At 49.3% G+C, this 27,139-nt stretch overlaps 1 protein-coding gene across 2 annotated transcripts in view; it reads left to right on the forward strand.

Annotated features, from left to right (window-relative positions):
• SIGIRR (single Ig and TIR domain containing) overlaps positions 1-27,139 on the forward strand; it is a 189,472-nt gene that overhangs the window by 144,791 nt on the left and 17,542 nt on the right. For both annotated transcript variants that reach the window (XM_085644953.1, XM_085644952.1), the window contains exon 8: positions 17,921-18,071. In XM_085644953.1, the coding sequence (XP_085501079.1) occupies positions 17,921-18,071 (151 nt within the window). The remainder of the gene's footprint in view (positions 1-17,920; positions 18,072-27,139) is intronic.

Raw genomic sequence — 27,139 nt, forward strand, 5'->3', positions numbered from 1 at the left:
GTATTCTTCTTCCCAATCACTCTTACGTAAACCAGTAGTGTTGGTAAGCACTCCAGCAACACAAAAATCACACCAGGGATCGGGGTCAATTTCCTTCATAGGTAAGGACAGTCTACTGAGAAAATGGGCAATAGCATTTTTTGCACCAGGGACATATTGTACTTCGTATACAAAATCTTGAAGTCTCATTGACATCCTAGCAATTCTTGCCGAGGCTCTCGAAAGACCCTCAGTAGTGAGCAGTTTAGTCAATGGTTTATGATCAGAGCGTAAAATAAATTTCTTCCCCCATATAAGTTTCCTAAAATGCTCCATGGCCCACACACAAGCCAACGTTTCTCGTTCTATCACTGAATATTTCTCTTCTGTGGGAGAAAGAGAACGTGACGCAAAGGCTATGACAACCTCTCTCCCTTGCTCAGACATTTGGGACAAAACACCCCCCAAACCAGTTCCACTGGCGTCAGTAGTTACAAATGTGTTTGCGAGCGGATCAATACCTTGTAATGTAGGGGCATAGGCAATAGCTTCCTTGATGCTCCCAAATGACCTTTGACAAGCGTCATTCCATACAAAGGTAGCTTTGTTCTTCATTAGTAACTGCATTTCATACGTTTTCTGTGAAAAGTTGTTAACAAACTTCGAATAAAATTCTGCTAAACCAAGGAAAGATCTAAGCTCGTCCTTTGATTTGGGTGAAGGAGCACTGAGTATGGCTTCCACCAAATTGCTCTTAGGTTTAATGCCTGTACCACCTATCTCATGCCCCAAGTATGTAACAGACTTTTCTGCAAATTTGCATTTGCTGCCTTCAGCAACCAATCCATTGTCCTTAAGTATAGTTAAAACCTCTCTAAGAATGGCATCATGCTGTAATCTGTCTTTTCCCATTATCAGGATGTCATCCTGAAAGAATACGACCTCACGAATGTGACCAAATAAGTTCGACATCAGCCTCTGAAATACAGCAGCGGCTGATGCCAAAGCAAAAGGCATTCGTTTAAATCTGTAACAACCAAATGGTGTACAAAACGTGGTAAAATGTCTGCTCTTTTTGTCTAACACAACTTGGTGATATGCAGCAGATAGGTCCAACGTGGAAAACCATTTAGCATTTCGTGTCAAAGATAACATTTCGTCAATCTTAGTAAGGGGAAACTGGTCAATCAAAATATTGTTATTCAGATATCTTAAGTCCACACATAGACGGGCCTGCCCATTGGATTTACGAGCAACGAGCAATGGAGAAAGCCATTCGGCTGCTTCCACAGGTTCAATGACGTCATTGCTTAACATTTTCTCTAATTCGCCTTCAACTTCCTCCCTAACTATAAAGGGAATATTTCTTGCCTTGTGTACTTTCGGAATAGCTCCCTCCTTTAGACGAATATGATGCGGAAAACCCTTTAGTTTTCCCATACTATTGTCAAAAACTTCGGGAAACTCTTTTAGAACCCACTTCCTAGTGTCCTCACTATCACACGACACTAAAACTTGCTCCTTACTGTTCGGATCGGGAATGATGTTTAACAACTTTTGGTCTTTCCACTCCAAAACCGATAGTCCTTCCATAGCTATATAAAGTTTCCCAACAGATTGTCTCTCCTTAAAACGAAATACTAAGGTTCTAAAACCTAACATATCAATTTTTTCCCCTGTGAAACTCTCAGCAGAAATGTCATTTGGTTCTAACCATACCCCAATACAGTTGATGAATTGACTTTTCCATACCTCTTGGGAAACAATGGTAAAGGGGGACCCTGAGTCTGCAGCTAATTGGACTGTAATGTGCCCCCAAGAGAGACCAGACACAAAGGGTTTGAAGAAGAACCACTAGTGATATTTAGTACCACTTTCTTCTTCTGGATACAGTTAACTTGTACCTCATCATCACTAGAGCTTGAGCAACTTTCATCCTCCCCTTCTTGTACACAAGCAACTTTTCTTTTAGAATTCTTTTTAGGCTTACGTTTGCAAACCCTAGAAAAATGCCCAATTAAGCCACATTCCAAACACTTTGCAGATTTAGCAGGACATTTCTCGTACGCTGCAGAGTGTGAGTAACTACCACATCTGTAACAAATCAAATTACCATATTTCTTTTGCTCCGTATTATCTGACTTTCTTCTTTCCATCTTCGCACCTCTTTAATTTTTATAATTTGATTTTTTTTCTACGACCTTCCCCACAATTTCCTCAGGATTCTTTTTGTCTTGAGAAAGTGTAGCTTTTGCACAACGTTCAGAGAGTTCAGCTTTCTTTACCATAGCAATAATATCCTTTAAACATCCTTCGCCTTCCACGCATAACTTGTCCTGTAAGCTGTTATTTTTAGTATACATGACAACCTGGTCAGAAATGAACTCGTCGTGTAGTTGTGCAAACCTACACTTACTTGCAATTTTTTTTAAAGCAGACACATATTCTTCAATTGTCTCATGTTTTTCCTGCTTCCTGTGAAAAAAAGTGTGCTTCGTGACAGCAATACATACAGAAGGGGAAAAGTGGTCATCAAGGTCTAAGATAGCCATTTTAAAAACATCCATATCACCTTCATTTCTCTCATGCTTTTGCAATTCATTAAATATGCGTAACCCTTCAGGACCTAAGGAATATAACAACATCCTTTTTTTCCTTTCAGGTGAGAAAGGTCCACTGACATCTTCTAGGTTCGCAATGTAATTGAGAAAATACTCTGTCCAGTCCAACCAGGCCACTGCAGGTCCTCCAGGTGTTGGCAAAAATTATTTTGGAGAATTTATGTGCAAGTTTGACAAATTAACATCTCCTGCAGCGTTTGTTCTTGATGAACTTGCGTCAGTAGAATTGGTAGTCATGACTTGAGATAAGTAAAATGAGAAACAAGTGAAAGCAACAGTAATACTTTGAAAAACAGACACTTCTTGTACACGAAGAAAATCGCACGGAGGACAGAACCACAATATATCCAACTGGAAAAATTCGAAAATCCAAAGGAAAACAGTATAGCGGTAGTTCAAAATGAGGATGGATGGCCCAATCTTTCAAGTATTCAACTTCAAGTAAATAGCGCTGCATGCACTTGTAAATGTACCTATAACTATAAGCAGTCACAAATAGATACCGTAATCGGAGGTTTCCTGGCGTGCGAAATCCAAAATTACTGGTATTTCATTCAAAGACATCAGGAGTCCACTTTGTCCCTTCTCCACGGAGCGTTTCACTTCAAAGGTAATAACAAAAAGTAATACCTTCAAAATGGCCGCCGTGCGTGAAGAGCAGCGTAACTACGTGGAAACGTGCAGTCCTCTTTCTATGTTTGTGACTGTGACTTGTGACGCGCGTTTGAGGAAGAATGCTGACCATCAATGATTCTCCGCAGTAACGGGCCAGCAGCGCGGCATTTGAAAAATTGCCAAATGCCGTTGATTCTTATAATAGGTAAGCGTACTAGTGTTATTATAAATATACACTTACTAATAAATCAACAGCTGTCCCAAATGCCGTCTTCTTCCATACAGTGTACGAGATTCATGCGTAGACACTAACGATCTGCAAAAATGTGATCCGCTCAGCGTCGTCCCGCTTCCTTCATGCACATAGTGAATCCGTCAGGAAATGCGCGCTAAACTCCTTTAAATCTGAATGGGTGCCTGCTCGTCGCCAAATTAAGTGTAGTAATCACACTTAATGCAGAAACTTGAATTGAAGCTTTATTCAAGAAGCCAGGTACAAATGCATGCAGCTCAGTACAGGAACAGCTGGTGAAAATGAATAATAACATTCTCCTATCCCCATTGTAACCAAACATTCTAATGACATAGCCCTATTCTAATTCCATCCCACCTTAAAGAGATATGCCTGTTACTACAGTTTCCCACTCCTGCCCAGGGGGTGTAGTGTATCAGAGGCAGTGGATGGCTTTAAATATCTAGGCATATACATCACTAGAGGTCCCATGTATTATGACCATAACCTCCACCCGCCACTGCGGCGACTTTGGAGTGATGTGGAACACTGGAGAGCTCTCCCCCTGTCCATGCAGGGCAGGGTAGCGCTTTTTAAAAAGATGTCTCTGCCCCGCTTCTTGTATACGTTAAACAATGCACCCACACCGATTCCAGCGGCCTATTTTGCGGCGATAGAGAGCGAACAAAGAGCTCTCCTCTGGGAAAAAGGGAAACCGTGGATATCACTTCCTAAATTGGTTTGTGGGTGGTACGACGGAGGGATTGGGCTCCCTATCACCAAAAGATACTACTGGGTGGCTTCGTTGGCGGCTATTAACCAGGGTATTTGCCGGCCACCCAGTGACCCGGGTTACCAAATGGACAGATGGCTTTTACCCGGCTGCTCCTATAAGAGGGCGCTATTCTCTAATCCTGCTAATCAGGAAAGATATATCTCTGGGTACTATTCACACTGTAAATCTAACAAGCATTGGCATAGCCAATAGGTCTCGCCTTTGGGACCTTATAAGTGTTTAGCCATGCAACAGTTGCATAACTAAATACTTATAAGGTCCCAAAATCGAGACCTATTGGCTATGTCAAGCGGCCGTGCGAAAATGATCGCGATGCGATCAAACATCAAAGCGGCCGCGAAAGTGAAAGTAATCGCGGTCAAGCGCACATGCACTGTAGCTCTAGGCTGGCCTGGTAGCACTTTTTGGTGCCCTCTCAAAAAGTCTCGCCAGACCAGCGCATGCGCTGGGTCAGGCGAGACCTAAAAAGGATCAAATGCACGATAAACAACTCAAACTTCCAGGCCGAAGTTGCAATACAACTCTTCAATTCACAAACCTTGAGCATAGACGACCAAATCACCAACAGTGGTCATTTTACTGCCATACTGCTAGAAAAGCTTGCAGTTACCCTCCCCACAAAAGATAACTCTCGGAAAGAGCGCTGCAAATACAACTTAAAGAAAGAGCAGAGAGTACAGCTCAAGTCACTCAAAAGATCAATAAACTTGTTTCTGCGCAAGCTGAGAGGATCCCCAGGGAATACCAGTGCACGAGAATCCCTGAAACATCAAAAGGCAGTGCTTAAAAGACTGAAATGGAACATCAAGAGAGATGGTGGGGACAAAATTTGGGCAAAACTTCTACACGATACGAATAACCACAACGGTGCCCACTTCTGGAAAACCGTAAACGGGATCATGTGCCCACAACACAAGGGCATAGGGTCTCACATTTCTGAAGCAATTTGGATAACATATTTACTAGTCACTTTAACAACCACACAGAAAATTCCAGAGCCCAAACAGTCACCAGTTGGATTCCAGAGGGACAATTTGAAGCAAGCGCATCCGAGATAAGGGAGCAGGACTATCCTATCACAGGATCCAAATCTCCAGGACCACCGAGGCGCCCGCTGTCACACTTAATTAAAAAACAGATCTCTAAAGGTAGGAAAGAAGGCGCCCCGGGACCGAATGGCATTCCACCTGCCCTATTCAAAGCGAAGAGTGAAGATTGGGCGGATATCCTACAACCTCTCTTTCTGGAAATAAGACTGCTAAACAGAATACCAGAATCCTGGAGGGGCTCGACAATAGTCCAAATCCACAAAAAAGGGGACAAGGCAGAGCCAAACAACTACCGCCTAGTAGCTCTGTGTGAGACCGGCCTCACGGCGTAGGCCCTCCCGATCATCCAGCCAACCTGCAACCACCCCAAGACACGGCATCTCCGACTCCGGCCGCCCCAGCCACACAGACCCGAGGGCCGGCCAGAGCCCCCGCCAGACTCGACACCCTACCACGCATGTCCGACCAAGGGAGCGGGAACCCCCCGAGCCAGACCGAGAGGCGCCAGCCCAGTCACACCTCGGATCGCCTTCCCCCGGGAGGGCTCGATTGGCCACCAGGCCCCTGTGGCGCAGGCGCCTCGCCTGCCGAGCGTCTGGGGTCCCTCCCAGAACCACCTGAAAAGACCAAAGGAACGAGCGGCAGGAAATCCCGCCGAACCCCCTCAGTCACCAAGGCCCCTCTCTGCGAGGACTCCGGACTTCAAATGGCATGGGGAGTATAATAAGGGGTGCCGGAGAGACGAATGGCAGAGAAGACCTGGAACCAACGGAGCCCTGCTGACGCCGTCGCGGCTCCTGAACACCGAACCACCTGGGCCTGCTGAGTGACTCGCGGCCTCCGACCATTGAACCATCTGAGCCCTGCTGACGCGGTCGCGGCTCCCGAACTCCGAACCACCTGTGCCTGCTGAGTGACTCGCGGCCCCCGACCATTGAACCACCTGAGCCCTGCTGACGAGGTCGCGGCTCCCGAACTCCGAACCATCTGGGCCTGCTGGGAGACTCGCGGCTCCCCCGACTCCGAACTACCTGTGCCTGCTGAGTGACTCGCGGCTCTCCCCTCAAGGAAGATTGGCAAGAGATCGCCCAGAGAAACAACACCCTCCAGCTCAAGGATTGTGAGCTGTCCGCCGGGTACTTTGCAGAGACACTATATTCAAAGACTGTCCCGCTACCCCCATCCCCCTACCACCGATTTGTAGTCTCTTGTGGCACTGATGTACTACTTGCAACTTGGATCATAAAGATCCCTTGAACCCTTCGATAAAAGAACCTATCGTCTTACGAAGAAATACGTGTGGTGTCCCTCTGTTCGTAGTGTAAGCTCAGGGTGTGCGCGCCTGGTTCGGCCTACTTGGGAGAGGTGGGTCAAAGGGGTGGGCAAGACGTGTATCGAACCCCTCTCCGGCAAACGCCTTTCCAACATTTGGTGGCAGACGACGGGATCCGAGCCGACACCGAAAGAGAGCGTGCAGTGAACGACTGACGCACTACCAAACAGAGATGGAAGGAGAAACCTCCCTGGGTGCCACAGGTACCGAAATGAGCTCGACGTTCCGAGAGGATCAATTGGATTATTATACGCATAGAGAATTAAAACAATTTTGCAAAGACCTTGGAATCGCTACCACCGGATTAAGCACAAAGGAAGACTTCCAGAAAGTATTGAAGACCTGGGTCGAGACAGGGGCGTCCCTGACCCAAACAGAAGGAGATTCCGCCCATGAACCACGAAGCATCCCGGTGAGAAACAGCGGGCCAGAGGGGAACCTGTCCCCCGAGGAACTAGCAGACCGAGAGAGAGGCCGCAACCACGAACTTGAACTGGCCAAACTGAAAATCGAGGGAGAAATAAAACTGGCCGAGAAAAAGTTAGCCGTCGAGCAGTAACGGCTAAAAGGGGAACTCGAGGAAAAGAGACGCCAAAGAGAGCACGAAGAAAAGAAACTCCAGCTGGAACATGAACGCAGCCTAAAAGAGATCGAGTTAAGGGCTAAAAGTGAAGAGTCACGACCCTCCGGGAATCTACCATCAGCTTCCACCGTGGAAGCCAAAGTCCACATCCCCAAGGATGTGGTGAAGGAGTATTACAAAAATGACGATATCCAGCAGTGGTTTAAGGCCTACGAAGTCGCCATGACCTCTCACCGAGTCCCGCAGAAGGATTGGGGGGCTGGGCTATGGGGCCGGTTCTTAAGCGAAGGAAGAGATACCCTGCTGGATCTGCCCTCCACGGTCATGAACTCCTACAGCCACATGAAAGAAGCCCTCGTGGGCCGATATGGACTCACCCCCGAAATGTACCGGCAACGGTTCCGAGATTGCAAAAAGATACCGGGCACCACATGGGTAGAATACGTGAACTTTTACAGCCGGGCCTTGGACGGGTGGGTCAAGGGCAGCAAGGTCTCCACCTTCGAAGAGCTGTTTGATCTGATAGCCTGGGAACATTTAGCGGCCAATTGCTTTGTAGAACTGCGCCAACATCTCCTGGACAGTAAACTCACGACCCTCGAAAGCTGGCCGCCGGGGCTGACCGTTGGGTGAACACCCGGGCCACCCGAGGCCCCGTGGGAGACTACGGTCACCACAGTCAAGGACCCCCCCGCCAGAGGGGCGGAGGAAACCAAGGCCGACCGAGAGACTTCCAAGGGGGGCCCCCGCACAGCCCTCCCAGCGGCCCACCGGCGGCAGGTCCAGCCCCGTCCCCAGCCAGCACCGGAGCCCCGGGGCGGCTAGGGCCCCGAACCAGGACCACCTGCTTCCGCTGCCAACAGCCCGGACACTACGCCAATGACCCCCAGTGTCCCCTGTATCAACGACCCGCAACGACCAACCCTCCGGCCCGGCAGATGGCCTCCGTGGCCCTAGGGGAAGAGATAGAGGACTCCGAAGAGTGGGAACCAGCTGCCATGGCCCTGGTCTCCCTTGGGGATCGAGAAATGGTCCCCGGAACACCCTTGCCCGCCAACACGAAGAAGTACCGACAGCAGGTGACCATCAACGGCCACCGAGTCGAGGGCCTCCGCGATACCGGGGCGAGTGTCACCGCGGTCCACCGCAACCTAATCTCTGAAGACCAGATCCTACCCGATGCCCTCTGTCCGGTCATATCCTCCGACAATTCCGAGAGCCTCTGCCAGATGGCTCTGGTGCCTTTCGAGTGGGGAGGAGTCTCCGGAGAATTGAAGGTAGCCGTCCGAACATCCCAGCCCGTAGACTGCCTCCTGGGCAACGACCTTGAGAGTTCCCCGTGGGGGCAAGTAGAACGAAGAGCCCATCTCGAGATGATGGGCCTACCCGAATGGGTCTGCGCCACCACGCGCTCCATGACCGCGCGATTGCCTCTCTCCGAGGGCGTTGAGGCCCTCCCACTGAACACTGTCCCCGAGAAACGGGACACCCTACCAGAGACGGACAGCCCTCCTCCGGAAGGAGAAGAAGACACTAACCCGGGCGAGGGGTCGGAACCTTCCGCCCCTGAGGCACTGACTGAGCTCGGAGAACTGCCCGAGATGGCCCAGTGGCGCTGTGAGGGAGGTCCCTCCCGTGAAGAGTTCTGCCAAGAACAGGCCAACTGCCCTTCCCTCGTGGGACTCCGACAGCAAGCCGAAGCCCAGACCGCCGGTGACCGGTCCGGAAACTACTGGGTATATTGGAACAATGGCCTCCTATACAGCGAACAAAAATCAGCCGAGCTAGGCACAGCCCGAGTACTGGTAGTACCCCTGCGCTTCCGAAGCCTTCTCCTGGGCCTTGCCCACGATGTACCCTTGGCAGGACACTTAGGCCAAGACAAAACATATCAGCGATTAGTTACCCACTTCTATTGACCCAAGATGCGAGCAAATGTAGAGGTCCACTGTAAATCCTGCCTCACGTGCCAGGGCAGTGGGAAAAGTGGCGGAAAGCGCAAGGCTCCATTGCAACCCTTTCCCGTTGCGAGTACCCCGTTTGAGCGGGTTGGCATCGACATCGTGGGACCCCTGGATCCGAAGACCGCCCAGGGCCACAGATTTATCCTCGTCCTGGTGGACCATGCCACCCGCTACCCCGAGGCCATTCCCCTCCACACCGTGACGGCTCCAGTGGTGGGCCAGGCTCTCATGGGGATCTTCTCCCGTGTAGGATTCCCTCGCGAGGTTGTGAGTGATCGCGGGACTAACTTCATATCCCGCTACATGAAGTCCCTGTGGCAGCAGTGCGGAGTAACATATAAGTTCACGACCCCCTACCACCCCCAGGGCAACGGCCTGGTGGAACGCTTTAACAGAACCCTGAAGGGGATGATCCTGGGCCTCGAGGAGCCCCTGCGCCGAAGATGGGACGTCCTCCTCCCTTGCCTCCTGTTCGCGTACTGGGAAGTTCCCCAAAAGTCCCTGGGGTTCAGCCCATTCGAACTACTATACGGACACCCCGTCCGGGGGCCCCTGAGCCTGGTCAAAGAGGGCTGGGAGACAAGCCCCCGGGGGACCCCCCCTGATGTGTTCCGCTACATCCTGGCGCTCCGCAACCAGACCCGGAAGTTCGGAGAACTCGCAGAAGCTAACCTCGAGGCCAGTCAAGAAGAAATGAAGCGCTGGTATGATAAGAACGCAACTCTGGTCGAGTTCCAGCCGGGCCAGCAGGTTTGGGTCATGGCCCCGGTGAAACCCTGCGCCCTACAAGACAAATGGACTGGCCCCTTCAAGGTGATCGAGCGGAAGAGTCAGGTCACGTACCTGATCGATGTGCAGTCCCCGCGGAACCCCCTCCGGGTTCTCCACGTGAACCGTCTCAAGCCCCACTTTGTGAGAACGGAGTTGAGTTTGCTCCTGGCCACCGACGACGGAGCGGAAGAAGACACTGAACCCCTGCCCGACCCCCTGTGCGCTAAAGAAATAGATGGCTCCGTGGAGGGAGTGAAACTGTCGACCACCCTCACCCCCCAACAGTCCGACGACTGTCGCCAGCTGCTCAGACAATTCGCAGACCTCTTCTCCCTAATCCCGAGGGTCACCGACTGGTGTGTCCACGACGTGGACACCGGCGACAGCCCACCTGTGAGACACCGAGCCTACCGGGTGCCTGGCCGGGTCCGCACCTGCATCAAGACCGAAGTACAGAAGATGTTGACCCTTGGAGTGATCGAACCCTCCGATAGCCCCTGGGGCAGCCCGGTAGTCCTGGTCCCGAAAGCGGCCGCCCCTGGGGTCGCCCCCGAGCTAAGATTCTGTGTGGACTACCGGGGGCTCAATGCGGTCACCCGAGCAGACGCCCATCCTATCCCCCGCGCCGACGAGCTCATTGACCGCCTTGGGGCCGCTCGTTTCCTCAGCACCTTCGACCTGACCTGCGGGTACTGGCAGATTGCGCTCACGGAGGGAGCAAAGGAACGCTCCGCCTTCTCCACACCCGATGGACACTACCGCTTCAGGGTCATGCCGTTCGGAATGAAAAATGCCCCGGCCACCTTCCAGCGGTTGGTAAACAAGGTCTTGGCCGGACTCGAGGAGTTCAGCGCAGCGTACCTTGACGACATAGCAGTATTCAGCTCTCAATGGCACGAGCATCTCCAGCACCTCCGGCAAGTACTGCTGGCCCTGCGCCAAGCCGGCCTAACCGTGAAGGCCAGCAAATGTCAGCTCGGGCAAGGCTCCGTGGTCTATCTGGGGCATCAGGTGGGCAGCGGGCAGGTCGCCCCCCTCCAACCAAAGATCGACGCCATCAAGTCCTGGGAGCCCCCCACCACTCAGACGGAAGTCCAGGCCTTCCTGGGCCTCACAGGATACTACCGGAGGTTCATTAAAAACTATGGTAGCCTCGCAGGGCCCCTCACGGAGTTGACCTCCAAAAAGCTCCCGAAGAAGGTGCAGTGGACCCCCCCGTGCCAGCAAGCGTTCGACGCCTTGAAAACCGCCATGTGCACCGCCCCAGTACTCAGGGCCCCCGACTACTCCCAAGAGTTTGTGGTCCAGACCGACGCATCCGAACACGGCATCGGGGCCGTCCTCTCGCAGTTCAACAACAAGGGCATAGATCAGCCTATAGCCTTCATCAGCCGAAGGCTGCTGCCTTGAGAACAGCGTTGGAGTACCATAGAACGAGAGACCTTCGCCGTAGTCTGGGCCCTCAAGAAACTACGGCCCTACTTGTTCGGAACCCACTTCCGAGTGCAGACGGACCACCGGCCCTTGCGGTGGCTGATGCAGATGAGGGGAGAGAACCCCAAGCTATTACGATGGTCAATCTCCCTCCAAGGGATGGACTTCACTGTCGAGCATCGCCCCGGGACGGATCATGCCAACGCCGACGGCCTGTCCCGATTCTTCCGCTTCAGCGAGGAGAACCCCCCAGTGGATGGGTAGTTCTCCACGCCTTTCAGCTGGGGGGGACGCGTGTGAGACCGGCCTCACGGCGTAGGCCCTCCCGATCATCCAGCCAACCTGCAACCACCCCAAGACACGGCATCTCCGACTCCGGCCGCCCCAGCCACACAGACCCGAGGGCCGGCCAGAGCCCCCGCCAGACTCGACACCCTACCACGCATGTCCGACCAAGGGAGCGGGAACCCCCCGAGCCAGACCGAGAGGCGCCAGCCCAGTCACACCTCGGATCGCCTTCCCCCGGGAGGGCTCGATTGGCCACCAGGCCCCTGTGGCGCAGGCGCCTCGCCTGCCGAGCGTCTGGGGTCCCTCCCAGAACCACCTGAAAAGACCAAAGGAACGAGCGGCAGGAAATCCCGCCGAACCCCCTCAGTCACCAAGGCCCCTCTCTGTGAGGACTCCGGACTTCAAAGGGCATGGGGAGTATAATAAGGGGTGCCGGAGAGACGAATGGCAGAGAAGACCTGGAACCAACGGAGCCCTGCTGACGCTGTCGCGGCTCCCGAACACCGAACCACCTGTGCCTGCTGAGTGACTCGCGGCCCCCGACCATTGAACCACCTGAGCCCTGCTGACGAGGTCGCGGCTCCCGAACTCCGAACCATCTGGGCCTGCTGGGAGACTCGCGGCTCCCCCGACTCCGAACTACCTGTGCCTGCTGAGTGACTCGCGGCTCTCCCCTCAAGGAAGATAGGCAAGAGATTGCCCAGAGAAACAACACCCTCCAGCTCAAGGATTGTGAGCTGTCCGCCGGGTACTTTGCAGAGACACTATATTCAAAGACTGTCCCGCTACCCCCATCCCCCTACCACCAATTTGTAGTCTCTTGTGGCACTGATGTACTACTTGCAACTTGGATCATAAAGATCCCTTGAACCCTTCGATAAAAGAACCTATCGTCTTACGAAGAAATACGTGTGGTGTCCCTCTGTTCGTAGTGTAAGCTCAGGGTGTGCGCGCCTGGTTCGGCCTACTTGGGAGAGGTGGGTCAAAGGGGTGGGCAAGACGTGTATCGAACCCCTCTCCGGCGAACGCCTTTCCAACACTCTGATTGATAATGAAGCAAAATACTTTGCGGACACCATATTAGAGGAGCTCACACTCTGGGCTGAGACGAACCAGATAATACCGCTGAATCAGACCGGCTTCCGCAAAACGACTGAAACATCTACAAATATTCTCGCAATCTCTCTAATAATTGACGCAGCAAAATCATCTAAGCTACCTCTACACCTGTGTTACATCGACTTCAATGCTGCCTTTGACAATGTAGAGAGAGGCAGACTGTGGGGGAAACTGGCGCTATGGGGCATTCCACAGACTACTCTAAATATGCTGATGCTTCTACACATGGACACCTGGGTGCAGGTGAAACTAGGCGGTGGTACTCACCTTTCCTCAAAAGTACCCACAACCAAAGGCCTGAAACAGGGTTGTGTGCTTGCACCAACCCTGTTCAACCTATTCATGGCGGACCTCCTGAAGGCGCTCAACTCCTGTAACTCCCACTCTCCAGGGGTAGGAGGAAGAACTCTAACCAATCTTATGTACGTGGATGACGTAGTTCTGCTCAGCCGTACTCACGTCGGTCTTCAGCATCTACTGACGGAAATGCAGAAATACGCCACAGAAAACAACCTAAAAATAAACCTGAGCAAAAGAAGGACAATGTCAATAAATAACAAAAAGAACCCACAGAGGAACTGGTTCCTCGGCAGCATTAAAATTGACCCAGCTTGTGAGTACAAGTACTTGGGAGTCACATTCGACAAGGAAGGGTCGTTTTGGCATCAGAAAGAGGAGATAAAAAGGAAAGGACTATTGACCGCCATGACGATGAAAAAACTTGCAAACCAACTAATGGGATTGACTCTGACGCTGCTACTGAAGGTAGTCCAGCCAAACTTCTCCCCTCAATCACTTATAGTAGCGAGGCGATGCGGGGATGAGACGCTAAAGAGCTGGATAGCACGCAGGTTAAAGCATATAGAACTATGTTCTGCCTTCCGCTTTACACATCACCCGCTCAAATAAGGTTCTGGTTTGGTCTTCAACAACAAGTTTTAGCCAGGTATGGCGCTTATATCATCTGTTGGCATAAGATAAGTGCCACGACATACAACATAGGGAGTTCTCTCAGGCAACAAACCACCTTCAGTTAGCCTTGGAATCTACGAAACTCTCTGGTCTTTGGAATGTGCAACTAGGCCACCCCAACTTCAAAAAACTAGTCTGGAAAAACATAAAATGAATCTCCTTATTGGAGGACAAGGCGAGCTTCTCGAAAAGATCTCATGCCTGGATGACTCTCAACTCCTACAAATCACTCATCCCACAACCATATTTCAATCAGGGCTATCCCAGAGCCATAAAAATGAACTTTCTAAGGTACAGACTGGGGATTCTTCCATGCACCCAGCATCTACCACCATGGATGAGGACAAAAGGTCAAAATACTTGCAGGCTGTGCAACATCAACAATGGTGACATTCTTCACTTAATCTGCCTATGCGAGGAACTGCACCAAGCACGGCATCAGCTCCTTAAAGAACCCCTTAAACAGAAAGGTATCCGCATCAGAAGGCAAGCAGTGCTGGCCTGCTTAAATCCAACAAATGTCAAACTAAACTGCAGATTGGTAAAATTCCTGACGGTGGCTGAACAAAAAATACCGAAAAATCGTTCCACAAAGCCCGCCGCCACAAGCTGACCAGCAGACGGGTAAAAGGACTTAGCGGAACCTTATTAAGGTTGCCTACCAGCAGCAGAGGGACAATACTTGCTAAAAGGAGAGTCCTTTTGAAAGATGCGACAAATGGGCGAGCAGGGCTGGAGTAAGGAAAAACTGAGAGATGCACATTATCGCATCCAGTGATTCAAAGACTTTCTCTAATTAGCACAACTGAACTATGATTTTAAACTGTAATGCACGTTCTCTCTTTGGCTTTTTTATTGGTTTTAAACACAGATGTTTTAGGAATTTTGTAGTGGTATAATTGCAACAGGTTTAATTAACTATGCAAAAATAAAATAAACTTAAAACTTAATCCTGCTAATCTACGACTTACGGGACCTACGTTACTCAGTCCAGACATGGCACACAACCCATAAAAGCCTAGGCTGGCATACAAAACTCACGCAGGCCACCCCCCTATGGGACTCCTGCCTGTTGGGAACACTTTGCAACACCAAGGGGTTTGCCAAATGGGATCTGATTGGACTGTCCAGGGTGGGAGACCTGTGGAAAGAAGGCAGAGTGGTAGAATTCTCCGTGCTACAGTGCGAATATGACCTAGCAGACACGGAAATATTTTGGTACTACCAAGTTAGACATGCCTTTGTATGTCTATATCCCGTTAGGGGAGACACTGCCCGAGGCAACGCCGCTGGAGGACAGACTCCTTGATGGCTACATGCTCAAGAAATCAATATCCCTTACCTACCGTAAGTTAATAAATCATGCTCCTGATCTCCTAATACGGCTTCAGGAACAATGGGCTGAAGACCTGATGGAACTAGATGAGGAGGTCGCTATTTCATTGCGGCTTAAATTGGTACAACTAAAAATCTTCCATAGAATATATTACTCTAGATCAACCTTGGTGCGAATGAGATACGGGAAAGACTCCAGCTGTACGCGAAAGTGTGGGCGGAAGGGCACGTTCATGCATATACTGTGGAATTGCGTCAGTATCATAAGTACTGGACAGGGGTACTTCACTGTATGAAGGAGGTGCTTGGTCAAGACTTAAATCTAGACGCCAAGAGGTGTCTGCTCAATGTGTGGGGAACCTCCGATCTGAGCAGCAAGGAGAGGCTTTGGGTGACCCTGAGACACATGGTGGCTAAGCGCAATATCGCCAGAATGTGGGGAGCGAGGGAGACCCCTGGTCTGACATCATGGAAACCAGACATTGATTGGTGTATGTTTCGAGAAAAAAACTGTGTATGTGTCTCGTGGGTGTCCGAAACAATGGTCCTAAATATGGTCCAAATTGAATGCCTATCGTGGAGATATAGGTGTTCCCCTTCTCCTCGCCCTCCCCTCCCCAACAACCCTGTACTTATAAATCACCATGATAATAATCAATAATAATTGTATTACTTATAAACACCATTCAAGCATTGTAAGTCTAAAGTCTGCTTAACCTTGATGCCAATCGACTGTGTATGTATAGTGGATATGATGTTTTCAACAAAAAGAGTTATATAAAAAAAAAAAAATAACACTGCACATGAAACCACCACAATTCTCCTACTGGTTGGTGCCTTGAATTCAAATCTGGTATGTTTGACAGAAGTCTGTCAAAATACATATATTTTTGGTAGGGTATGTGGAGTTTGTTGTCAGAGATGATTTTCATGCTTGGGGTTTTACATGAGTCTTGATTCTTAGAATTATTATTCCAACGATGTAATGGATGTTTCACACACGGTCACGATTTAATTATAGATGGCACTTGTTTTTCTTCTTTTTATGTCTTTTACATTCCTTCGTTTTCTTCCCTCCTCTTGACATGTCTTTTCTTAGTATATTCCTTTGACTTTACTTCCTCTGGTAAGTCTCCTTTTGTCAAACTTCCCCATGGCATGCCTTACCTTGCTGTGTATCCATTTACCCTGTCTCTCTTTGGAGTGAATCCCCTTTGTAAGTGCCTTGCCTTAGCATCTCTCCCTTTGGCATGACTTTACATATCATGTCTCTCCATGGCATGTCTACCTTGAACCATGATCCTTTGGGGTTACTCCCATTGGCATATTCTACCTTACATTGACTCCCCTTGGCATTGCCTCCTGTGGCATGTCTACCCTTTGTTTGTCTCTTCTTGGGATGTCTCCCATTGTATTGTTTTCCCCTGGTATGTCAGCCCTGGGATTTTCACCCCTTAATATATTTCTCTTTGATGCATCTTCCATTAGTTTGTTTCTTTATTTTGAGTCCCTGTTCGTAATGTTTACACAGTTTCCTATGAATGCCTTCCTTCAGATTATCTCCCTTTCTAAGCCTCCTATCAGCATGTTCCCTCTTGATGTGTTCTGCCTTGATGTGCCTTCCTCTCGTTAGTGTGTATCCGCTTTCGCTTTGCTCCTCTTGGCATGGTTACCATCTTCTGTCTTTTCTTTGTGTGTACCCTTATGGTGTGATTCCCCTTGCTGTACTTCCCCTTGGGATTTTTCTCTTTTTCATGTTTTCTCTTTGCAACTCTCTCTGTTGTGTCCGGTCCTTGAACTGACAAGTCTCATCTTGGTGTCTGCCCATAGCTTAACTTTCCATGAGAAATCTCCCTGTAGCATGGCCAGCTTTAGGTATCTCCCATTGGCAAGTCTCATCTTGCTGTTCCTTTCTGTGGCTTGTCTCCTTCTGCTTGGTACCCTCGTATTGAGATTCTCCAAAACATATTTTCCCTTGGTGTGTCTCCTCTTAGTAGCTCTCTGGGGGTTATCGCCCTAAAGTGGCTTACCTTGGCATCTGTCTTTGGTGAGATGCCAAGTGTTTTCCTTTGGTGTTTCTTTCCTTTTAATGACTCCCCTTGGTCTGTCTTCCCTTGGAATAAATTTACCTTTGGTCCTATCTTCCCGGAACGCCTCTCCTTGGGTTTCCTATCCTTTTGCATGTGTCTTTGGTGAGTGTTTTGTTGGAATAATACCCCATTTATATGACTCGTCGTGGTGTCACTACTTGATATTTTGTGTTGGTGGTGTTGGTTCCCGTAATGTGTCTTCCTTTGTGGTGTTTCCCTTGGTGTGTCTGTTTTTTTTGCATGTCTCCCCTTGCAAATTACTCCACTTGATCTGTCTTGCCTTGATGTCTCCGTTTAACGTTTCTCTTGTTCGCATGTATTCCATTGGTGTGTCTGTCTTTAGCATGCCTCTTCCTTGCTTGTCTTTCTTTAATGTGTCTCTAACTGGATTTTCTCCACTCAAAATGGCTCTTTTTGGTGTCTCCATCTGAGTTGCTGTCTCCTGGACTAACTTTCCTTGCCATTTCTCCCTTTGGGGTTTCTCGCCTTTACTTGTCTGCACTTGGTATGCTTCCAGTGATTTTCTCCCCTGAAAATGTGTCTCCTTAAATATCACCCCCATTGGTCACCTGTTGACATTTCCTTCTCCTCTACCCTATCCCCTGGAATGTATCTCCTTCATGTGTCCTTCTGGTGCATCTCCCCTTTGTGTATTCCATTGACATACTTCACCTTGGATTGCCGTGCTTTGATTTGCCTGTTGACCCTGACACGTGGCTCTCTCCCAACTTCTCTCTAGGGAGGGTCTCTGGCGGCTAATGGAACTGTCCAAGAAGCCTACTTTCATTGTGTTTGAGAGTCAGTACAGAGAGCTTTCATACCCTGCCATTAACTTACTGAAGCAGTACAAGAGGGCACTTTCTTTCCTGGTATGGAGGCCGGGATCCATGGTGAGTACCTGCAAGGACCTGCCACTGCTACCGAAAGGTGCTGTGATCTGTGGAATTCGTTTCTAACCAGGACTACTTCTAAACGTTTTGAGACACTGAGACTGTGCAGAGATGTTCTTTCCAAGAACTGTTCTTATGACGTTGATATCTCCTTGCTGAGGTATACTTTTTTCACCGGCTGTCATTTCTTATAACCAGTTTTTTCTGTGGTGTAGTATGCTCCCTAAGGTTGGCTGCTGAAAGTTACAACAGATAGCATGCTACTTCTTTTGGAATCGTTGATGATTATTCCTATGGTGGATTACGCTTGCCTTATGCTTGCCTAGTGCATGTGGGTGTCACTGGACAAGCACTGTGTAGGCTTCTTTCTTCTTTGAACAACAGACTACAAAGTGTGGAAATCAGGGACCTCCTTTTTCCATCAATTGCAAGTCTCTGTCATGGACTTGCTCTTTAATATGACATCCTCTTCTACTACTGTACCGGTGGCACACAGGTTTATCTGTATGTCACCATCCTGTTTTATCAGTTTTCCAGTGTGCCAAGAGGGTTGTCTGCTTTAGGTGAATGGTTGAAGGCAAATAGCTGTCTTTTGAACTGGTAGCAAAATTAAGATTTTGATTTCAAGCCCTGAACATCTGTTAAACCACTATCTGTGATTTGCGGTGCCTCCTCTTTCTTTGAATTCCAGTTATATCTAAATTAAAATGCTTGCCTGTTTGTATGAATGTAGATTTGCACATCAAATTCAAGGTTACTTGGGGGCGCTAGAGGGCGCACGGCAAAATGGCCGCACCCTAGTGTTGCTGTGCCCGGCTGGGCTATCATCCGCCTATTACCCGCCTTACAGGGGGTCATCTGACCCCGAATTCTGCTGCATACTACTTGTGAAGCACCCCTGCACACGTTTGGAGAGAAGTGGAGTGCTGGGAGGCGCTGCTGCTGCAGGTGCTGTGTCCGGTGTGGAGTCGGCTGCGAGAGCCTAAAATGGCGGCCGCTCTGGAGCATTGTTGATTAAGCTCTCCGGCGGGCACAATGTTGGCGCATTGAGGAGGCAGCTGACTTGCGCAAAGCAGTGGCGGTGAACGGCGGCACTGATGGAGCTGAATGCACCCGGGCACAATGGCAAGGACAGTATTGAAGCCGCGCGCCGCCGACTGATGTGTGGTCGTCCACGCGGCTGGCTGAGACGCGGCGTGGCGGCCTAGCGCCCTGACATCGGACCTGGTGCCGGCACGGGAAGTGCCCCGAAGACTCAGTGGAGTACCAGGTGCTGGCGGAGGTGAGTGGGTCGCTGTATTTTTGCTGCATGGACATCGCTGCTTGAAAGCTCTGGGCCCACTTGGAGACGCTGCGGCCGGCGACCTTTGAAATGGGGCTCTGGCGCTTGTTGCGGTGCTGCTCATGACGCTGAGGTGGAACCAGGCGCAGTCTGGGCTCTCTGTCCCCTCTGAGTCCCTGCACTGAGTTGCGGATGATATGGGCTACTGGTCTTGAGCTGCAGGCCTGTGTGCTCTTGTGTCTGTTTGAATATATTACAGCTGCGCAGGTTGCATGGGATTCTGAGGGGGCTCTGTGGATTGTGCCCTGTGGAGCTGAGACCTGTTAGAAACTCTGGGCCCCCGTCGTGCATCTACAGTGTGGTTCTGCCCCCTGGTCGCTGAGGCGGGGGGGACGTGGGGTCCGAGACATTAGACGCCCGAGACCAGTATATATATAGTCTTTCCGCTGCTTTTACTCCTTCCATAGTTGCCCCTAGTATTGAATATGTGGTCACTGCAAGAGCCCATTGTAATTTGTGGCACAGCGGGATAGGTTGGGCTTCTGAGGCAGCGGATATGGGGAGGACCGACAAAACACAGCCTCGTCCCACGTTTGAGGCGCGTACATCCTCAAAACCTCAACAAAAGGTGGCCTCAGACTCGGAGGCTGACACCCGGGGCGAGGGCCCCTCTACGCTGGAGGTGACACTCCTGGCAATGCAGCGTAGTCTCCAATCCATCGAAAGCACGATGCCAGAGGTGATACACCGATTGGACCTTATGTCGTCACAGTTAGAAAAACAAAATGCCCGCATGGGGGAGGTCTAGCAGAGGGTGTCGGCGACAGAGGACGGCCTGAGTGAGGTCTCCGGGAAAACGCTTATCATGGAAAAAGTGTAAGGCCTCATACAGGCCAAGAACGAAGACTTGGAGGCTATGTCCCGGCGCAATAATATTAGAATCACAGGGCTGCCGGAGTCTACTAATGTGGCCAAAATTGAGACTTTCGTTGAAACCCTCTTAAAAGACATTTTTGGCGCTGAAAATTTGTCTAGCATGTTTGTCGTTGAGCGTGCCCATCGGTCCTGTGCAACCAGGCCTGTACCGCGTGCACCTCCCCTCCCAATTATTGTGCGACTGTTAAATTATAGAGACCGTGACAGCATCTTGTGCATAGCCAGAGACAAAGGCAACGTTGTCCACCAGGGCAACTCCCTTGCATTCTTCCCTGACTTTACAGTCGCTGTGCAGGCAGCCAGAAGGGAGTTTGGAGCGGTAAAAAAGTTTCTGTAATCGGAGGGGGTCCCCTACGCAATGCTGTACCCTGCTAGGCTGTGAATCGGCCCTGATGGAGACTCTAAAATATTCTCCAACCTTAAAGCAGCTCTGGAGCATGCTAAACAGCTGAAGTGGAGGCGGAGTGAGTCTGACACTGCACGGGATGATGAGGACTAGTAAGAGCGAGAGACGGTTCGCTGTGCACTCCCAGTTCGCTCTACTGTCCCTGGGCATTTTGTGCATGGTATATTGTGTTGCTGTCTGTCTAATCTTTTTTGCTTTGCAGGTGGGACTAGTTGCATTCCTCAGTTGCTGAGTGTCTACATTTTATGTTTACTGCAAGCATGGTTGGGTGCAACTCTGTAGGCACTTGTGTTAGACCTGCTCAGCCACCTCCGACTGCGTCGGAGGCTAGTTGCACTCCTGCGCTCGCCAGATGGGAGCATCCCTAAAATGTATCGCTAGTTGTTATCTAAGTTGGGGTTTGTTTGTACAGGGCTGGGATGGCTTTAGCAAGGTGGGCACGCTAAAGTGGGTGGGGGAAAGAGGGGGAGGGGTGGAACTCGGGATTCCTTTTTTTACTGGTACTGATGCAGACTCTGAGTTGCATGATGTCGACACTAGCGCTAGACTACTTGTTCAGCCCATTGTTTATGTGTTCTGGTGGTAATATAAGGTGCCTTACTTGGAACGTGCGTGGCTTTAATAGCCCCAAGAAAATCCGCTCAGTCTTGGTGCATCTGGATCTTTGGGATGTCCAAGTGGTCTTTTTGCAAGAAACGCCTCTCACTCAACACTCCGAGAAGAATGTAGGCACACGTTGGGCTGGGGTGAAGGTTGCATCCTCCTATTCTTCTTATTCCAGAGGAGTGATGATTCTAGTTAAACGTGGGGTCCCCTTTACAGTGGTCGGTACGGAGACGGATGAGCAGGTCGATTGGCAATAGTGCATGGCAAGCTTGGAGGTAGGGGAGTGCTGTTGGTAAATGTGTATGGCCCGAACACTGACAACCATGCCTTCTTTGCAGATGTTTGGCACCACGTCTCCAGTTTCCCAGATGCAGACGTTCTGTGGGGGGCGGGGGGATTGTAATACGTGCTTGGATGTCAACATGGACAGATTGGGGCTGCTGGATGCTGGCGACATACATGATATTTGGCACATGCGTAATCCTGGAGCACGAGAGAGTACCTTTGTCTCGACTGTGCATGGCACCTGGTCTACTGGCTTCTCTTGACGGTGGCCTGCACTTGGGTAGTAGGCGTTAGGCACCTTGCGAAAACTTTGTCTGATCACTCTCCTGTGGTGCTTGAGCTACGAGTACCTGAGTGCGTGCGACCCCCATTCCAGTGGCGACTGCAGGCATCATCTTTGACTGATCAGGTCTTTAGATGCACGGTGGGCGAGGCAATTCGCAATTTTTTAAAGAGAATGAAGGCACTGTTAACAGCGCAGGTGTTCTTTGGGAGGCCTTCAAAGTCACGGTCCGGGGGGTATGCATAGGAGCGCAGGCTGGAGTCCTGAAAGATCTTAGGTGCAGAATCAACAAGCTTGCCAAGGAAAACGCTGCATTAGAGCGTGAATATGACAGTAATCCCACCCCTGAAAAGCTTGCTGAAATTAGGAAGTTGGTAATGGAGCATAATGACACTGTGGATCAAGAACTGACGCATAGATCTCGTAAGAGTACAGCTCGCTATTATGGGGAAGGAGGTAGGCCTAGTCGTTCACTAGCCCAAAAATTAGCTGCGCCTTGGAGACAGGAATATATCACTGAGTTGCTTGATAAGAATGGTGTAGCCCACTTTAACACACTGGCCATAAGCGAGGTGGCGTTGGACTTCTACTCTGACTTGTACGGGGGCCGTGCACAGCCCTCGGAGATAGATATTAATGACTACTTAGATGACGTCGCGTTGGGGTGGCTCTCCGGTGACCAGCGGGAATATATCACGCAGCCTTTTGATATAGAGGATGTTAAGCTAGCTATACAATCGTTCCCGACCTGTAAAGCGGCAGGCATAGATGACCTCCCGAGTGAGTTTTATAAGACCTACGCAGAGGATCTTGCGCTGAGGCTTTTGGATGTCTTTGCGGAAGCATATGACTCTGGGACAGTTATGCTTCTCAAGCCAGACAAAGAGGCAAATCAATGTGATTTTTATCGCCCTTTATCTCTTATAAATATAGATGCCAATATTTTGGCTAGAATGATAGCTAGTAGACTTCAGCCTCTCATCCCTAAATTGGTCCTCCCAGATCAGTCGGGTTTCGTTCCTGCCCGCTCTACAAAACATAATCTCTGCACGGTGTTCGCCACACTGCATTATTTTGAGTCGGACTTCCAAACGGTTGCGGTGCTGCTTTACGCAGCCAAAGCATTCGACTCACTTCTATGGTAATACATGTTTACCGTCCTGTTCCGGATGGGTCTGCCACCATTTTTTATTAAATGGATCAGGCTATTGTACAATGTGGCGAGAGTACGCGTGAATGGGTGGGCCTCTGACACTTTTGCTATACAACGGGGCACGCGACAGGGATGCTCCCTGTCGCCGATGCTCTTTGCGTTAGCGCTCGAACCCTTAGCTTGTAAACTCCATCAGCGGCATGCGGATGCGGCGTTGCGCTCTCGACAGTGACCATTGGTGGTCTTGTTATATGTCGACGATATGTTGTTATATGTCCGTGAACCCGCCACGTACCTCCCTGAACTGCTGCTGGAGTACGTGAAATTTTAGTACTACTCTGGCATGGGTATAAACTGGACGAAGTCAACGGTGTTTCCGCTGACGGCATTCACACAGGAAGTGGATTTGGATTTTCCGTTAACATGGTCGACTGACCCAGTGAAATACCTGGGGAACTGGCTACACTGCGATCCCGAGGTGGGGATATCTATGAATTATGGCCATGTTGTGACTAAGATCACTGATCAGACAGCGCGCCGGACCAGGTTGACGCTCCCCCTTGCGGATCGTATTGCGGTCATTAAATTGGCGATATTGCGTAAACTGCTTTATTTGTTTGTTAACATTCGTATCCTCCTCAATCTTGCACTGTTTCACACACTTCAATCCGCTGTTTTGACTTTTGTGTGGGGAGGAAGGAAGCCACGGTGCAGCTGGGAAGTGTTGGTACAACCGTTTGAGCGGGGTGGCTTTGAGGCGCCTGACTTGAGGCTTTTCTACTTATGCGCACAGGCGCAGTTCGCTCATTTTTGGTACTTTCCGCAGCGGTTCCTACCCCATGTAGTGGTGGAGGCGGACTTGGTTCTCCCGGTTCCGCTAGTAGCGGCTGCCCTAACTGGTGGGAGTGGAGGGCAAACAAAGGACTGAGATCAGCCCTGTCCAATGTACGGCGTAGGCGTGGAAGATGCTCGCAACGAGGGGGCAGTTACCTTACCTTTATGCTCCGAAGCTCCCAATTGCAGCGCACCCGGAGATATCCGCCACGCTAGAGCAGGCTGCCTTGAAAACACTGAGGGCTGCAGGTACTACCCAGTTGAGTGACCTATATGTAAATGGCAGGTTCAGGTCGCTTATGGAGGTACATGGTGGACAGACCCAGGGGATGATGCTGGGGTTCACGTATGTGCGAGTACGGAAGGCGATTAGAACAATCTACCTGGATTTTCCAGAGGAGCCAAAACCACTGCTAGCGCTGCAGGCGGCGCTGGCAGGAGAAGAACGCCGGGGTCTGATTACTAAGCTGTATAATGCATCCCTTAGGGAGCGGGAGCCTCTCGAATCTCCCTCATACATGAAATGGCATACCATATTATGAGACTCACTAACACCGGAGGTTTGGCGGTTCTGCTGCACACTAACGGGCCGCCTGATGGCGAACTGCAATCTCCGTATCCTACACTTTAAATATCAGCACAAGCTATATTATACACCACTCCAGTTAAAACGATATGGGCTGCGGGAGAGGGTATGCTGTGTGAGGTGCGGGCAGGACAATGTGGACTTTCTGCATCTCGCCTGGAGTTGTGCCAGAGTTCATACATTCTGGATACAGGCTATGAAAATGCTCACGGACGTGGTGATGGAACCGGTGGCATTTTCGGCTGATGTGTGTTTATTGAGATGGGTGAAGCCCCTCAAGCCATGCAGTAGGCGACTGGTAGCTGTATTGGCTCTTCTTGCAAAGCGGCGGTGGAGAGCGAATACGGCTCCAACTTTAAAAGGCTGGGTTCAGGATTTAGTCTATTGTAGGGAGCAGTTAGAAGTATACGCGGAGGAACTACCTGAAACATTGCGCCCCAAGGACTTCTGGGCGCCACTCACAGTATTCCTACTAGGTAACCGTGATTTGCAATAGACTCACTGTACTAATACGTTGCTGGCATATTATGAAGGCCCTGGGACATGGTCGGCTCACAGCGAAAAGAGCAATTGTCGCTACTAAGATGTATAAGATGCTTGGAGTTCATAACACAAATCTAAAGTGCCGGGCGGAAGGGGGGGATGGAAGGGGGTTTAGGTTGTTGTCTTTTCCAATTACTAGACTGTTGGATGGCTTTATGTAACAAAATTGCTTGTACTGATATATTTGTTGATATCCTTCTGTGTCCCTTTGTGGGGACAAATGTGCTATTGTTCCATTACAAGCTGTCAATAAACACAAATAATTTTTTTTTTTTTTTAAATCAAGGTGACTTCTTTGATGAAAATGCAGTGCATGCTGGCCTTCTTGGCCACCAAACTGCAAGAATGCAAAAGAGGCATAATGCAGCAGCAATACCCATTTTAATATTAAAGAAGTGATAAATTATGATGGAATTTTTAAGATTCCTGCATTGGTTGTCTGTACACTACAAGATTTCTAGTAAAATTGCATGTTTCCTTTTTGCAAAACTTGATGGACAGTGGACAGTAAACACCAACAATTGTAGCTCTATGGAGACTGATCTCTTGGTAGGCGGCCATTCGAAGTTTGTCTGGACGGGAGAATGAATATTTGTGCTATACCGTACCATATCAGAATGGTAAAACTGATGATACTGTTCAACAGAATGCTCAAAATATGGCTCCTCTGAAATTAAAACAGTGAGTCTTTTGAATGGGGTTATTGTGTATGTTTTTATTATTTAGAAGTACTTTTAATGCCGAAGCACTTTACTGGAAAACTCTGGTCATTAGGGAGCTCTGAGGCGCACTACATTTAACTCATTTTTTAAACTCTGCGCCCAAACTCTCAGCTTGAGTTGTGACACTGAGCAGCTTTTCCATAAATATTTGATACTTGGCTAAGACAAGAATGCCTTTTATGTTCTCTTATTATTAACTATTAATTTTCAAATTGTATAAATGCTCTTAGTGCCATGCAATATGTTTTTTTACATTTTTTGCGTTTGTTGTGATGCAATTCCTGTGAATGTTGTCCGTTGTGTTTTATCCCTCCTGTTGTGTTTTTTGTAAATATTTCTGCAGTATTTGTATTACACTCCATTATGTTGGCTTATTGGACTTTTGTTATGATGAGGCCCGCAGTGGAGTACATTGCATAATGATCATGAGATCCTAAGACAGTCAAATTTGGGGTGAATAATATTAGCTTGTTTTTCATGTAGTTCTTCATGCCTCACTTCTACAGTTGCTAAGTATTTTAAATAACAGATATACCCATTACACAAATGAAAGTCATCTATTTATTGACCTTCAGGAAGATGAGAGGCTGAGTCTGCCAAGCTGAAATTTGAGCCTATGACCTGTGTGTGCCAAGGAACGCCCTGTAATTCAGCAATCAAATTTTATTCTAGATATTTTCATGGTGTGTTTTGCTAACCTGTGGCAGCTGTCTGATATTATGGCAGTGACAATTTCACTGTGGGATACATTGCTTACTGTGAATCATAGGATCTTATAATTGGGATATGGGCATGGTGAGATCCATTTGTTTACATCGACTGTAGCATCGTACACCAGAGATATTTCCATGATCTCTCAAGAAAAAAGAGCCCCTCTTGGTAGTGCTAAACCTCCTGCAGGTTGACAAAAAGGGCAGGTCTTTTTACGTAACCCTCCAGGGTTCCCTTTTGGTGGCATGCGTCTTAATAGGGTTCCTCCCATTTGGTTATGGAATGGGGCATGGTACAACCTGCAAAATACTCTGGAGCATTGAGTGGTATGCTCAAGGTGGTGATAGAATAGTAGTAGGAGAGGGTTTTTAGGTGCAATTTTAAAATACCTACCTGGTAGGAGAGCAGTGCTTTATTCCATCCTCCAGGTGGTATGGTTAAAAAAGGGGGGAGAGAAATAGAAAGTATTGATGTAACAACCCTTCTTTCTATAGGCCTTTATGATTCAAGGCATTCCTAGTGGTTTTTCCTCAGGACCAAGGAACTCAGTCCCTGATCCCACTCCTGATCAAATAATGTAAATATCGCAAAGTGACTTCACACACTCTGCATGTTCATAAATATGCTTTCACCTTCTTGGTATTATGGTCTGTCAAACCTGCAAAACATTTTTTTTTTTAAACAAACTTGATTAGGTTTTTTCTTTACTTTTACCAAACAA

The sequence above is a fragment of the Triturus cristatus genome, chromosome 3_1 (genome assembly GCF_964204655.1).
Source record: "Triturus cristatus chromosome 3_1, aTriCri1.1, whole genome shotgun sequence".
Taxonomy (NCBI): domain Eukaryota; kingdom Metazoa; phylum Chordata; class Amphibia; order Caudata; family Salamandridae; genus Triturus; species Triturus cristatus.